The sequence below is a fragment of the Phacochoerus africanus genome, chromosome 5 (assembly GCF_016906955.1).
Source record: "Phacochoerus africanus isolate WHEZ1 chromosome 5, ROS_Pafr_v1, whole genome shotgun sequence".
NCBI lineage: Eukaryota > Metazoa > Chordata > Mammalia > Artiodactyla > Suidae > Phacochoerus > Phacochoerus africanus.
In genome coordinates, this window is record NC_062548.1 from 10,026,251 (window position 1) to 10,041,954 (window position 15,704).

Below are 15,704 nucleotides of genomic sequence, written 5' to 3' on the forward strand. Positions count from 1 at the left end.
AAAACACGAAAAGGGGTTCAACTTTAGTCAACAGGAATTGCAAGTTAAAACCAAATGAAAGAGAACTGCATATACCCTAGAGTGACTCAAATGGAAATGACTGACAATATCAAAGGTTGATGAGATTATAGAGCAACTGGAATTCATACACGGCTGCCAGGCCTGTGAACTGGTTCATCTAAATAGGTTTGGCTCATCTAAGTAGGTTTTAGCATCTACTAAACATTTATCAGTCCTATGGCCATCAATTCTACTTCTGGGTATATACCTTAGCAAAGTGAAAACTTGTCCACAAACTTGTATGGGAATGCGCATGGCATCTTTATTCATCAAAGCTCAGAACTGGAAATGAGCCAAATTTCTATGAACAGGAGCACAGACATATTGTGGTATATTGATATAATGGAATATCATTCAGCAATAAAGGGAACAAAATAGTGCTACACAAATTGCATGGTTGAACCTCACAGACATAATGAGTGAGTGGAGGAAGGCAGACACAAGTGAGTGCCTGCTATTATAAGATTCCATTTATATGAAATTCTGGAACCGGCAAAACCCATCTCTGGTGAGATAAGTCAGAAGAAATGTTATGTCTGGGGGCTGGGTAACTGACTTAGCACAAAAGGATCTTGGGAGCAATGGGAATGTTGTAAGAATTCAGTGTCACAGTTCATTGAGCTAAACACTTGATTTATTTTTTGTCTTTTTTTTTTCTTTTTTCTGTCTTTTTCTAGGCCCGCACCAGCGGCATATGGAGGTTCCAGGCTAGGGGTCGAATTGGAGTTGTAGCTGCTGGCCTACACCATAGCCACAGCAACACGGGATCCGAGGCGCGTCTGCAGCCTACACCACAGCTCAGGGCAATGCTGGATCCTCAACCCACTGAGCAAAGTCAGGGATCGAACCCGCAACCTCATGGTTCCTAGTCAGATTCGTTAACCACTAAGCCATGATGGGAACTCCAACACTAGATTTATGTACAGATCTTTTTCAACTTCCGATGGGGATACAACCTGATAAACCCATTGCAAATTGAAAATACCTTAAGTTGAAAATGCATTTAACACACCTAACCTGCTAAATGTGGTAGCTTAGCCTGACCTACCTTAAACATGCTAAGAACACTTTACATTCGCCTACATTGGGCAAAATCATCTACTTGAAGCCTGTTTTATAGTAAAGTGTTGACCATCTCATGTAACTTACTGAGGACCATACTGAAAGTGATAAACAGAATAGAAGGTTCCTCACCATAAGCGCACACAGTGGGCCTGAAGAAGGTTTGAAGCATGGAACTAACCATCACCGCTGGATGATGGGGATGCTACAGCTTCTGGGTCATCACCTTTTCTCTCTTCAGATGAAGCTCAAGCATAGCTGGGAGAAGGCACGGAGGCATCAGAATGGTTGATGGTTTAGCAGGCGTGGTTCTTCGGGAAGATATCAAGTTTGGACTGTAACGTTTGTTTCCTCTTGCCCATTATATTATATATTTTATATTATATATTTCTCTCTCTCTCTCTCTTTTTTGTCTTTTCTAGGGCTGCACCTGTGGCATATGGAGGTTCCTAGGCTAGGGGTCTAGTCGGAGCTGTTGCTGCTGGCCTACGCCACAGCCACGGCAACGCCAGATCCGAGCCGCGTCTGCGACCTATACCACAGCTCATGGCAATGCCAGATCCTTAACCCACTGAGCAAGGCCAGGGATCGAACCCGAAACCTTAGGGTTCCTGGTCGGGTTGGTTAACCACTGAGCCATGACAGGAACTCCCATTATATATTTTTGTAGAGCAAGTAAGAATATCCTATATCTGCCGGTCAGCTCCTGTGAGCCTCTCATAATTGACATCCATTTCTTCTAACATCCTTACACTACGCTGATAGCAGCAAACACCTCTGCCAGTTTCTATGTTGTGAACTTTCTTGGTGCCTTGGGTAGCGCTTCTTTCTCTGCCTCAACTTCTTTCCTTCTTTCTTCCTTCAGTTCGATCAGCTCCTCATTGGAAAATTCTTCAACCTCAATACTGATAAGCTCACAAATATCTTCTTCCTTGATGTCCAATTCTAGCTGTTTCCCAAGCGCTGATATCTTGTGACTGTTTCATCCACAGCAGAATCTTAAAGTCTTTGAATGCGTTCACATGTGTCTTCAAAACTTTTTTCCAGATGCTGTCCATGCATTGCCGTGTGACTTCTTTCCATGCTGGAGTGGTGCTCCGAATAGCATTTAGCACGTGAAAACCTTTCCAAAACTCTCAGAGCATTTAGCCAGAGCCTGTTGCTTCAACAGCCTGCACGAACATTTCGTATAAAGGGTATGCTTTGAATGTAACTGTGGTTCCTTGGTCCATGGCTTGAATGAGTGCGGTTGTATTCAGTGGCAAACACACACAACCTTGACAGCAGGATGCATGTCTCTGATATGCTGTGGTTGCCTCGGAAAGTTGTCTAAGATCAGCAGAATCTTGAATGGGATGTTGTTTTGCCTACAGTGTTCTTGCCCCTGTGGAATAAGAGAGTTCAAAAGCTTCAAACAGTGTTAATGTCATCCAGGCGTTCTTGTTATGGCGATAACAAACAGGAAGTGAATGCTTGCTCACATTCTTGAATGCTCTAGGGTTCTCTAGAGCGGTAGATTAAGAAAGGCTTTAATTTGAACCCTGCAGCCTTTCCACCCCAAAGCAGCATTACATGGTCTCTGAATGCCTTGAATCCTGGCATTGTCTTGGACTCTTGATGAATGTGTGTCTGCTCCGGCATACACTTCCAGAACAAGCTCATTTTATCGACACTCAGTATTTCTTCTGGCAAATATTTCTCATCCGCAATTATCCTATGCAGCTCTTCCTGGAAAGCTTTGGCACCTTTGGTATCAGCACTTGCTGCCTCACTACGGATGTTCGTTCACATTTTGAAAATTATGTTGCCCTTTAAAGCACTGGAACCAGCCATGACTGGTACAGACATCTGCATTATCCGTAGAATCATTGACACACTTTTTAGTGTATTGAAAGGCTTCTTGCCTTAGCCTGGGTTTCAGTATCTGAGTGGTATGAACATCCGTATCTGGTCTTCCATTCATGTGACAAGTAATTTTTCCACGTCACCAATCGGCCCAGCTCTTCTCGTCATGACGGTGAATTGAAGCAATGCTGCTGATTTCACTGCATCACTCATTTGCGTCTTGTCCTTTGAGATGGTCGATTGCCAGAGTTCTGACTCATATGCAGTGGCTGTTACTGGCTCGCCGCCTTCTTGCTGGGCGGTTATCTTGAGTTTCATCTTAAGAGGAGAGGCCTTCCTCTTTTCATTAGAAGCAGGAGATACAGATGGGCATTCTGTAGACATGATGGGATGTCTACATCCCTCTGAAATATCTGAAAAATCCGAGCAAAATATAGTACCCTGTAGAGTATCTGTTGTTCAGCCTTGTGGTCGCGGGGCTGACTGGGAGCTGCCCAGCATCACCAGAGAGTATCCCCTATTGCTAGTCTGGGGAAACGATCAAAATTCAAACTCTGAAGGACACTTTCTACTGAATGTGTATCACTTTTGCATCATTGTGAAATCAAAATGTAAGCCGAGTCATTGTAAGTGGAGGACCGTCTGTGTTTTACTGCATGTAAATTATATTTTAATAAAAAAAAAAAAAGAAAACAAGCCCCTTACGACGTGAGACGTGGACTCAGTGCTTTCCTTCATACACCCACCATCACTCATAGGCACAGATTTACGTGTGTGATGCAGGATTGGTGCTACCAGCTCTGGCAGAGCAGAGCCTGTATCGCCTCCATCATTCTTGTGTTTCCAGTGCCTGGCTCATGGCAGGCACCCCACATGTAAAATCAAGCTCTGTACAGGGTGTTGGGTGCTCACAAAGGGAGTCTGTCAACTCTGGCCAGGGCTGGGGATGCTTCACAGAGAAGGGCACGTTTAAGTCACCCCTGAAGGCTCATGGGGGTTTGAGCCTGCACGTGCAAAGGCCCGGAGGCAGGAAGAGCAGCTGGGTGTGCTATGGTGGGAGGAGCTTTGGCTGGTAGTGGTCTAAGGAGGGGAGGGGAGAAAGGTAGGCGGGGCTTACCTGTCGATCTAAAGAGTGTGGTCCTTAGTCTATGGAAACCAGGGAAGGTTTTGAGAGAGGGCAGTCACAAAACTGGATCTGCATTTTGGAAGGATCACTGGGTTTGCAGACTGGCCCCCAGTGGAAGGGCGGGGAGTTCTTCAAGGATACAGGAGGGCTAAGTAATTGGGAGGGGCCATGAACACTTGCACCTGCCCTGGGCTTTCCGGAGAGATTGGAGGGGCTGAGCCTTGGCTTGCTGGGCTGGCGAAGAGCGCCACCTACTGGCGTGCTCTGCTCCCAGACTTCGCAGGTCACCAGACGCTTCTGGTCGCAGAGAGGGACAGACCGTGGTCCTCAGAATGAGGGGCAGAGAGAGACCTTCCCTAGGGGGTGAGCTCTCCCTCTGGTTCACGGGCCTGAGATGAGGACCTGCACAGATGCAGGGAGGAACAACCGTCCCTTGTCCTGCACGAATACAAGTTAGTATTACTAGGTTCTGCCAGTTCTGCCTGGGTTTGGAATCTGGTTCCACCCACCACCTTCTGGCAGTGTGACCTTGAAAAAGTTGCTTAAGCTCTTGGTGCCTCAGTTTCCTCATCTGTAAATTAGGAAGAGTAATAGTATCCACTTGTTAGAATTATTATGCATCAGCAAATGTAAAACACTCAGAAAAGTCCCTGATCCATGGTGGGTACCAGCTGAAGCTCTTACTCTATCTCTTATTAGTTTATCATCATCTCGTGCAAGGCACGAATTGGAGAATGCCTGGTGCCTTTGTAAGGCTCAGCCCAGGGGCAGCGTGTGGCACGGGGGCGGGGGGGGGGGGGAGGGAGGCTGGAGGGTGGCCTGTCAGCTGGAGAAGGGCTGGCCCAAGTGGCCAAGTGGCTCAGACTTTCTCTTGACCATGGTGGGGACGGCTGAAGGGTGCGGGGCAGGAGGAGTGAGGTCCAATCTGCGTTTCGCAAACCCAGCGTCCGTGCAGCCCTTTCTGCTCTCCATGCGCCCTCCCAGCGAGCCTCCCATCCAGCATCCTGGTTCTCAGCACGCGGACCAGGAAAGGTGCAGGGAGGGTAACTTGTAACTTGTGTGATTCACATCATGGATCGGGGCAGAGCTCTACATTCTTAGCTTGTGCGCCCACAGCCCAGGTCTCTGCCTACCCCATGGTGCTGGTTATGGGAGGGATTTCATAGCTTTGCCGGTCCCTCTCGGCCAGAGCCACAATCGTTTTTCAGGAATTAATTTTAAAACTGAGATATTAAGTCAAAATTAAAGCTCTTCCCTTTTCCAGCTGGGCCTATTTCTGAATGGGAGCTCTGCAGGAGGCGGGGCGTGTGAGTGTGTGAGTGTGTGTGTGTGTGTGAGTGTACATGTGGGTGAGAAATCACATGAGTGTGTGTTTGTGTGTTTATTATGCAGTCTATTTGGACTCCTTTGATCCAGGCTCACGAATGCACCTGTGACCCGCCAGGCCCCTTGGTGTAAGGAGTGGTGACAATTACACTGGTCCTAAGCCACCCCCACCCCCACTCCAGGGCCTGTGCCAGCTGCTTCTTGCCATGGACCTGAGGGTCCAAAGGCCTGGGTTAGCTCTGGGGCACCTCTCAGTGCCGACTTCTGGCTCCTATCTCGAAGGTTCCTGGCTGCGCACTGCCAGCCCCCCTCTGCACCCCCCAAAGCTCCAGGGGGCAGCCTGTTTGCTGGAATGTTTATGAAACATGAGTGAGAGGATTTTTTTAAAAAGAAAAATGAGCATAACAGGCTTTTTCAGATTTAGTGCAGTCTTTCTGAAATTCAAAATGTGACTTATGTGTTTTCCTGTCAACAGTGCATCGCAAAACGTCATGCCTGCTGCTACCAATTAATTCATAATTTTCCCATTCATGATGAAGTTTGCTCAATGTCAGCAGATGCAAATTCTGTGAAGGCATGCAGTTTTGCTTTCAAGGGGAAGCCGTGCAAACTTGATCGTGCAGAGAAGTTATAGGAGTTCCCACTGTGGCAAAGTGTGTTAAGGATCAGACTGCAGTGGCTCAGGTTGCTGTGGAGGCACGGGTTTGATCCCTGGCCTGGCACAGTGGGTGAAAGGATCCAGCGTTGCTGCAGCTGGGGCCTAGGTCACAGCTGCAGCTTGGATTCAATCCCTGGCCCAGGAACTTCTATATGCCGCGGGGGCAGCATCTTGTGCTCTTGGCCCTCCTCCACGTGCTCGCAGGATAGCTGGGCACCCCTGGGGCAAAAAGAAAAGAAAAAAAAAAGCAGTGACGTTATAAAGATGCATGTAATAGAATAATAAAGCTGAATTTTTGCCCCTTGTGAAAATCAATCATATGTATATATTTTTAATTGAAGTATAATTTATTTACAATGGTGTGCTATTTTCAGGTGTACAGCAAAGTGATCAGATATCTATTCTTTTTCAGATGCTTTTCCCTTATAGGTTGTCATGAAATATTGAGTAGAGTTTGCAATGCACCTGACACAGAGAGGGCTGGTCACCCGCCCTGGGCCCCATAGCCAGTGGGCCCAGAACTGGAAGGATGGGCTCCACTGCCTGGGGGGGGGCTCCGGGAGCCCTGGGCTGGGTGGTGTCTGTGGGACTGGGATCTGGGGTGGCCGCCCACACTGTCCTGACGCCACCCTTGTGTTAGTTACAGGACTCTGATCAGACCCACGTACAGAGTGTCCTACCGCACAGTGACGGCGCTGGAGTGGAAGTGCTGCCCTGGCTTCACCGGGAGCAACTGTGACGAGGGTGAGTCTGCCAGCAGAGCCGGATCTTTGGGCTCTGAGCAAACGCAGATGAGGGTCTGTGAGCCTCGAAGCCATGCCTGTTGTGGAATAAGGCAGTCATTGCTGGTGGGCAGCTGCAGAGGGAAGGCCTGGCCTCGCTGCCCCAGCCCTGCTGCCCGGCTGGTGCCTGTAGCAGGTTGGGGGGGCCACCCAGAGCCAGAGCCAGGGCCAGGGCCTTCCTTCCGAGCCTGGGGCCCATCTGGCTGTGGAACTTGAGGGGGCCAGACCGCAGTACTCAGGTGGGAGTCAGAGATGGAGACCAATCCCCCCCACCCCCCACCCCCTGCTTGCCTCTTGCCTGCTGAACGGGGTTTGCAGCTCGCCTGGTTCTCCGGAAGAGCCGGTCATCCTGAAGACTCAGAGGTCAGTTTGTAATTGGAAACAGGAGCTCTCCTCAATCTTGACTTTCTGACCAAATTATCCTCGCTCATCTTTATTTGTATTACCTGACTTCCTGATTTTAGTTATATGTATATTTAAAGCATGAGCACTGTGGGTATATACACGCTTTTATTGTAAGTTGTCTACAAGTCATTGGATGACAAATAATAGTCTGACAACAGCAAGAGCAGGAGTAATGATGATGACGAGGCTTCAGGGAGCCTGTGGCCCAAAGCTAAGCCGAAGGAAGGGGCTGGGACGTGGAAGAGTTCAGTAGCGTCTGTACTGACTTAGGAGCCTGATTCTGGAGGGCAAGGGGGCAGCCTCAGGGGCTGGCCCACCCTTCGGGGGCATAAGACTTCTCTGGACCTTTCTTTGGGGAGAAACAGAAGGGAGCCGAGGCGTGAGGCGTGAGGGGAGACAGGGCTCCCCCAGGTGGAGGTGTGGGCAGCAGGGCCTTGTGCTTTATGTGTGGCATGACCATGGCTCACACCAGGTCCCTCACTGAGGTCAGAGGCCCTCAGAGCCAGGATTTGGAGCATGGTTGTTGCGGGGGACCTCTGGTGCCTCCACCACAGCAGAGCAGAGCTGTTGTCTGGATTCTGCCGGGGAGGGGAGGCAGGGTGTTCAGGGGACGTGACTGGTTTATCCTTAAAGTAAATGACCCAGTGCTTTTCAATGGCCAATCAAGTGAGCATCTGCCTCCCCCAGCCGCGTGCACCCCCACAGGGCTGTCTGGTTCCTCTAGGGGTAACAGAACCCCCCACTCCCCCTTCCTCCCTCTCTGGGAAACAGGGCAGTGCTGGAGCAGGTGTGTTTTTCCTCTCTTCATAGTCTCTTTATTAGAGAACTGAAGGAACCATGAGACAAGTCGAACTCTCAAAATGTGTAAGTTGTAATTCTCACACAGATAGCATGTTTTATTGAACTTGCGTCTTGAGGGAACCAGCAAGACGGCAACGCTGATTCAAAGGGGATTAGAGAAACTGACGACTGCAGATCGGGGACTCCCCAAGACCGCTCTCAGGCTGCTCTCTGGACCAGAGCTCTTGGTGGGACTCGGTCCCACCATATTCACAGGGGCTTCCTGTGCGGCTGAGCTGTCTCAAGCGCCTTGGTGGTTGAGCTGGCATCGTGTGGCCCAGGGATGGCCCTGGAAATCATGTTGTTGGCATAGACTATCCGGCCCTAGGCTCTCCGGTAGACAAAGACCCTCTTATCAGTCAGGGGGGACGTTTCAGGAGCTTAGAGATACCTGCTGGGTGCCAAGTGCAAAGCCAGACCTCTCTGTGGGTAAGGTGAATCCTTTTCTGATCTGTGTGTATCTGTAGATATATAGATGGATATATACAGACATAATGTGAAATTTACTTCATATGTATGAAATGCAAGAAAATGTAGGAATTATCATATATATATATATATATACACATACACATAAAATGGTATATGTATGAAATAAGAACCTGAATAAAATCACAACATTGGATCCTGCAGGACAGTAAGAACAAAACCTCTGTGTTATCCTCTCTACTGAGCAGAAATCATTTCCATCTCATCAGGTTTGTAAAAGGTAACATCCAACTTAGCAGAACCTGGGCTGTTATCCATAAATTACAAATAAACCAAGTGACCTTTTCCCAGGATGTCAAGTGGCCCTTAGGTGGGTCATGAGATGGTGCTCTAGCCTGACACTAAACAGTTGGGCCACCACCCTTTTGCCCCACGTCCACATTTGGGGTGGTTCTTGCAGACCAAATGGACAAAACACAGCATTTGGCCAGCAGCAGGCCAAGGGTGTCGGGGGCCATCCTTGTCCTTAGGAAGTCCTGCCCATAGGGAATAGATTCAAGCAGGGAGGGGGCCACCCTTCCAGGGAGAGGAGGTGGGGTGACTGTGAGCTTGTCAAATGCCCCCAAACGTGCCTGCCCTTGGGAGCTTGGCACCTCACCCCCAGAAGAAAGCGCTTATCTGATAAACCACATGGTTGCGGATTATGGAGCTACTCACCAGAGGTGCTGCTGGGCTTCCTGAGCTAATTATTAAGAGGTGCCAGAACCTCTCAAGATGCTCGGCCTCAGAGCTCTGCCAGACCCTCCCTGGTGGAGGAAATTTCCAGACTCGCCCACCTTCACCTCAGGGCATGGGTGAGGCTTGCCTCTTTCCAAGAGCCTCGAGAAGGGTCCAGGGAATGCTGCAGGGCCGAGGAGTTCCTGGGAGTGTGAGGCCCTGGGCTGAGGTTGGGACTGGCTCCTGGAAGCCCTTGTGAAGATTTTACATTCCCAAATATGAAACAATCACAACAGAAATCAAGGCGGCGTCTGTGACTTCAGGAGCCTTCCTGAGATGGTTGTGGAGGGGCCCAGACCGAGAATTCCCACTCGGTTCCCAGTCCGGCCTCTCTGGAAAGCGGGCAGGTCAGAGGCGCCCTCCTCCGTGGTTTTGCTTTTGGTTCAGATGCGATTCCCCAGGAGGAGCTGTTTCCTTGCTGTCGGCCCTTCCCTCCAAGTTGTCAGGTTTCTGCTTTTACGACTTGGGGCTGGGACTACTTGCGGGTAGGTGGCTCTGGCCTCCCAGAGGACCTCTCTCTGGGCCTGCTTGCCCCCCTGCTGGGTCTCCCCAGGCCCCCCTCCTCTTCCTCCCTGGACGCCCCAAGAGTGCTGGCTCAAGGCTTCGGGATACTTGCCTTCCTAGTTAACGTCTCTATATAGTCGATCCTAATTCTTTGAGAATTCTGTATTTGTGGATTTGCCTACTTGCTAAAATTTATTTGTAACCCCCAAATCAATACTCAAAGCACGTTTGTGGCCATTCAGAGATATGTGCAGAGTGACAAAAAATTTGTGTTGCCCAACAGCCGTGTTCCCAACTGAGGCTGTTCATCAAGGCAACTGACTCTCAGGCTTCAGCTCTCAGGCAAATAAGAGTCCCTGTCGGATTTGCTTAGTGCTGTGTTTTTCACACTTCTGTGCCTTTGTGGTGTGATACCCTTGTTTAAAATGTCCCCAAGCATAGGGCTGTCCAGCGTTCTTAAGTGCAAAATGGCTATGATGTTGCCTTCCTGAGAAAATACATGTGTTCATTAAGTAAGCTTTGCTCTTGCCTGAGTGATAGTGCTATTGACTGAGAGACTAAAGTGAATGAATCTACAGTATAGACTCAGAAAAATGTCTTTAGATAGAAGCCCACATAAAACAAAAGTGAGGTACTGATCACTTGATGAAAATGTGACCAGACACTCGTGGGACCCCAACCCTCTATTTCCCCTAGAAGCGATGGGTCAGCATTTGCAAATTTGGGGTTCCCCAGGACTTTATAGAACTTAACTCCATGAATAAGGAGAATTAACTGTATGTATGTATTTATATCTATCTAGAAATATTTTTTCTTATTACAAAAGCAAGTATGGGACTTCCCATTGTGGCTCAGCAGAAACGAATCTGACTAGCATCCATGAGGATGCAGGTTCGATCCCTGGCGTCGCTCAGTGGATTAAGGATCTGGCATTGCTATGGCTGTGGTGTAGGCTGGTGGCTATAGCTCCGATTCATCCCTGAGCCTGGGAACCTCCATATGAGTGCAGCCCTTAAAAAAAAAAAAAAAAGTACTTGCTCAGGGTAGAAAAAAAATGAAAACATCCACAATTACCCCTCTCAAGGTAGCCTAAAGTTTTTTCACTTTGGTGAAAAGCCTCCAGACCTTTTTCTCTGCTTACATGTCTACTGTACTCTACACGCTGTTTAGTAACTTTCTTTTTCACATAAATGGTCATGAACACCTCTCCTTATCAATAGGTTGCTTTCTCTGCTATCGTTTTCAGTGGCTGTGAAATTTGGGTACACATTTTTTTAACTAACCCCCCCACTATTTAAGTTGCTTCCATTTTTTTAAATTATTAAAACATGGCTGTAAGTATATTTTTTTAAATTGAAGTAAAATTTACACATACCAGAGTACACCCATTTTTAAACGTATAATTTGATGTTTCGATAAATGCGTACATTTTTCCATCATCTCCCAGAAAGTTCTCACCTCTTAGCAACTTCTGTTCTGATTTCTATCATCATTGATCAGTTTTATTTCTATCATCATAGATCAGTTGTCCCTATGTTTGAACTTCATGTAAATGGAACCATGTAGTATATACCAGTTCGTGCATGTTTACTTTCACTTGGCATGTTTTTGAGATTTATTCATGTTGTGACATGTGTATCAATAGTTTATTTTTGTGGCTGAGTATTGTTCCATTGTATAAGTAACCACAGTTCTATTTACCCATTCTCCTGTGGATTGATGTTGGGATTGTTTCTAGTTTTTGCCTTTTTGAATAAAGCGTCTATGGACATTCTTGTATATGTCTTTCTGTCAACATGTATTTTTTTTTTTTGTCTTTTTGCTATTTCTTTGGGCCACTCCCTCAGCATATGGAGGTTCCCAGGCTAGGGGTTGAATCGGAGCTGTAGCCCCTGGCCTACGCCAGAGCCGCAGCAACGCAGGATCTGAGCCGCATCTGCAGCCTACACCACAGCTCATGACAATGCCTGATCGTTAACCCACTGAGCAAGGGCAGGGACCGAACCCACAACCTCATGGTTCCTAGTCGGATTCGTTAACCACTGTGCCACGATGGGAACTCCAACATGTATGTTTTTATTTCTCTTGGGTAAATCCCTAGGAGTGGAATTGCACGGTTGCAGTGTATGTTTAATTTTATAAGAGCCAACCTGTTTTCTGAAGTGGTTTTACCATGTTACATCCTGCCAGCAAAGTATGTTCTATCTCCCCAGATCCTTGCCAACACTTGGTGTTGTCAGTCTTTAACTTTAGCCATTCTGGTGGCTATGAAATGCTCTCTCATTGTGATTTTAATTTCCTCTTTGTTGACTTATGATGCTGAGCATCTTTTTGTATGCATAACGGATGTGCTTACTAGTGATTCTTAAATCTTCTTTTGTGAAGTGTCTGTTTGAGACTTTTGCCTATTTTTAATTGAGTTGTTAAATTTTATAAGAAACAGGCAAATTGTTTTCCAAATAAGTGTTAACATTCTATACTCCCACAGGCAAAGTATGTTCCAATTGCTTCACATTCTTGCCAACTTTTGGTAGTGCTAATCTTTTTAATTTTAGCTGTTCTAGTAGGAATGGAATGGTATGTAATTGTAATTTCGTCTTTTTTAAGACTGTTTTGACTACTCTATTCTTCTGCATTTCCATACAAATTTTTACAATCCATTTATCAATGTCTATGAAAAAAATGTTTGTTGGAATTGGGATTAGGATTGTGATGAATTTGCAAACCAATTTAGGGAGAATGGACATCTTATAATGACTCTTCTGATTTATGAACATGGTATATAGCTCTCCATTCATATAGGGCTTTAGTTTTTCTCAGCAGTATTTTATAGCTTTCAGAGTAGAGGCCTTGCTTGTCTTTTATTATAAGTATTTCTTTTTTTTTTTTTTTTTGCCTTTTCTAGGGCTGCTCCCTTGGCATATGGAGGTTCCCAGGCTAGGGGTCCAATCAGAGCTGGTAGCTGCTGGCCTACGCCACAGCCACAGCAACATGGGATCCGAGCCGCCTCTGCGACCTACACCACAGCTCAGGGCAACGCCAGATCCTTAACCCACTGAGCAAGGCTAGGGATCGAACCCGCAACCTCATGGTTCCTAGTTGGATTCATTAACCACTGCACCAAGACGGTGACTTCTATTATAAGTATTTCTAAGTATTTCTTTTAAAATGGGATTGCTTTAAAATTTTTCATGTGATAATTATTTTCCTGCTGGTATATAGAAATATATTTTTAAATACTGACCTTGGGTCTGAAAACCATGCTAAATTCATTTATTCTAGTTACTTATTTATTGATTTGTTTGGATTTTCTGCATGGACTATCCTGTCTTCTGTGAACAGAAACACTTTTATTTCTTCCTTTCAAATATTTTGTCTTTTATTTATTTTTCTGGCCTTACTGGACTGGCTGGATTTTCTAGTAAAATGTTTAATAGAAATGGTAAAAAGGGATATACTTGCCTTGTTTCTGATCATAGGGGGACAGTTCTCAATATTTCACAATTATGTGATTAGTATGTGATTAGCAATAGATTTTTTTTATATATGCCATTTATCAGATGAGGACCGTCTCTTCTAAGTTTATTGAGAGTATTATATCAGGAATAGATGCTGAGTCATCAAGTGCCTTTTCTGCCTCTGTATTGAGGTGATTCTATTTTTTTTTTTTTGGTATTTCTTTGGGTTGCTCCCGTGGCATATGGAGATTCCCAGGCTAGGGGTCCAATCGGAGCTGTAGCCACCGGCCTACGCCAGAGCCACAGCAACGCAGGATCCGAGCCACGTCTGCAACCTACACCACAGCTCATGGCAATGCCTGATCGTTAACCCACTGAGCAAGGGCAGGGACCGAACCCGCAACCTCATGGTTCCTAGTCGGATTCGTTAACCACTGCGCCACGACGACGGGAACTCCTAGGTGATTCTATTTTTATCCTCTGTTATGTTAAGTGGCAAGTTGCATTGGTTTGGAATACTAAACCAGCCTTTTGTTCCTGGGAATAACCTTATTATTACCGGGATAAACCTCATTTGGATACGTTATTCTTTTTATGTTTCTGTATTTGACATTTATCTGTAATTTTCTTTCCTTATAATGTCTATCAGTTTTTAGTTATGAAGGTTATTCTGTTCTCATAAAAAGGATTAGGAAATTTTACCTCCTTTATCTTCTGAAAAAAAAACTTTTTTAAAGATCATATTGCTTTTTCCTTTTTTTTTTTGTCTTTTTGTCTTTTTGAGGGCCACTCCTGTGGCATATGGAGGTTCCCAGGCTAGGGGGCCAATTGGAGCTGGTGGCTGCTGGCCTACGCCACAGCCACAGCAACATGGGATCCGAGCCGCCTCTGCGACCTACACCACAGCTCAGGGCAACGCCAGATCCTTAACCCACTGAGCAAGGCTAGGGATCGAACCCGCAACCTCATGGTTCCTAGTTGGATTCATTAACCACTGCACCAAGACGGTGACTTCTATTATAAGTATTTCTAAGTATTTCTTTTAAAATGGGATTGCTTTAAAATTTTTCATGTGATAATTATTTTCCTGCTGGTATATAGAAATATATTTTTAAATACTGACCTTGGGTCTGAAAACCATGCTAAATTCATTTATTCTAGTTACTTATTTATTGATTTGTTTGGATTTTCTGCATGGACTATCCTGTCTTCTGTGAACAAAAACACTTTTATTTCTTCCTTTCAAATATTTTGTCTTTTATTTATTTTTCTGGCCTTACTGGACTGGCTGGATTTTCTAGTAAAATGTTTAATAGAAATGGTAAAAAGGGATATACTTGCCTTGTTTCTGATCATAGGGGGACAGTTCTCAATATTTCACAATTATGTGATTAGTATGTGATTAGCAATAGATTTTTTTTATATATGCCATTTATCAGATGAGGACCGTCTCTTCTAAGTTTATTGAGAGTATTATATCAGGAATAGATGCTGAGTCATCAAGTGCCTTTTCTGCCTCTGTATTGAGGTGATTCTATTTTTTTTTTTTTGGTATTTCTTTGGGTTGCTCCCGTGGCATATGGAGATTCCCAGGCTAGGGGTCCAATCGGAGCTGTAGCCACCGGCCTACGCCAGAGCCACAGCAACGCAGGATCCGAGCCACGTCTGCAACCTACACCACAGCTCATGGCAATGCCTGATCGTTAACCCACTGAGCAAGGGCAGGGACCGAACCCGCAACCTCATGGTTCCTAGTCGGATTCGTTAACCACTGCGCCACGACGACGGGAACTCCTAGGTGATTCTATTTTTATCCTCTGTTATGTTAAGTGGCAAGTTGCATTGGTTTGGAATACTAAACCAGCCTTTTGTTCCTGGGAATAACCTTATTATTACCGGGATAAACCTCATTTGGATACGTTATTCTTTTTATGTTTCTGTATTTGACATTTATCTGTAATTTTCTTTCCTTATAATGTCTATCAGTTTTTAGTTATGAAGGTTATTCTGTTCTCATAAAAAGGATTAGGAAATTTTACCTCCTTTATCTTCTGAAAAAAAACTTTTTTAAAGATCATATTGCTTTTTCCTTTTTTTTTTGTCTTTTTGTCTTTTTGAGGGCCACTCCTGTGGCATATGGAGGTTCCCAGGCTAGGGGGCCAATTGGAGCTGGTGGCTGCTGGCCTACGCCACAGCCACAGCAACATGGGATCCGAGCCGCCTCTGCGACCTACAACACAGCTCACGGCAACGCTGAATCCTTGACCCCTGAGGGAGGCCAGGGATTGAACGTTCGTCCTCATGGATGCTAGTCGGGTTCGTTAACTGCTGAGCCACGACGGGAACTCCGTTTTTTTCCTTAAACGTTTAATTGAACTTTGAATTCACAGTGAAACCATCTGGACCTGTAGTTTTCTTTGTGGGGAAGCTTT

The 15,704-nt window shown here is 46.0% G+C and overlaps 1 protein-coding gene across 8 annotated transcripts in view; it reads left to right on the forward strand.

The window, feature by feature from the left end:
• Positions 1 to 15,704, forward strand: part of COL26A1 (collagen type XXVI alpha 1 chain) — a 166,831-nt gene that overhangs the window by 61,800 nt on the left and 89,327 nt on the right. For 6 of the 8 annotated variants that reach the window (XR_007134869.1, XR_007134866.1, XR_007134868.1 and 3 more), the window contains exon 3: positions 6,718 to 6,821. Coding sequence is in view for 4 of the 8 variants with exons in the window: in XM_047779750.1 (XP_047635706.1) it covers positions 6,718 to 6,821 (104 nt within the window). In the remaining 4 variants the exon portion in view is untranslated. The remainder of the gene's footprint in view (positions 1 to 6,717; positions 6,822 to 15,704) is intronic. The other 2 variants (XR_007134867.1, XM_047779754.1) reach the window with 1 other exon arrangement.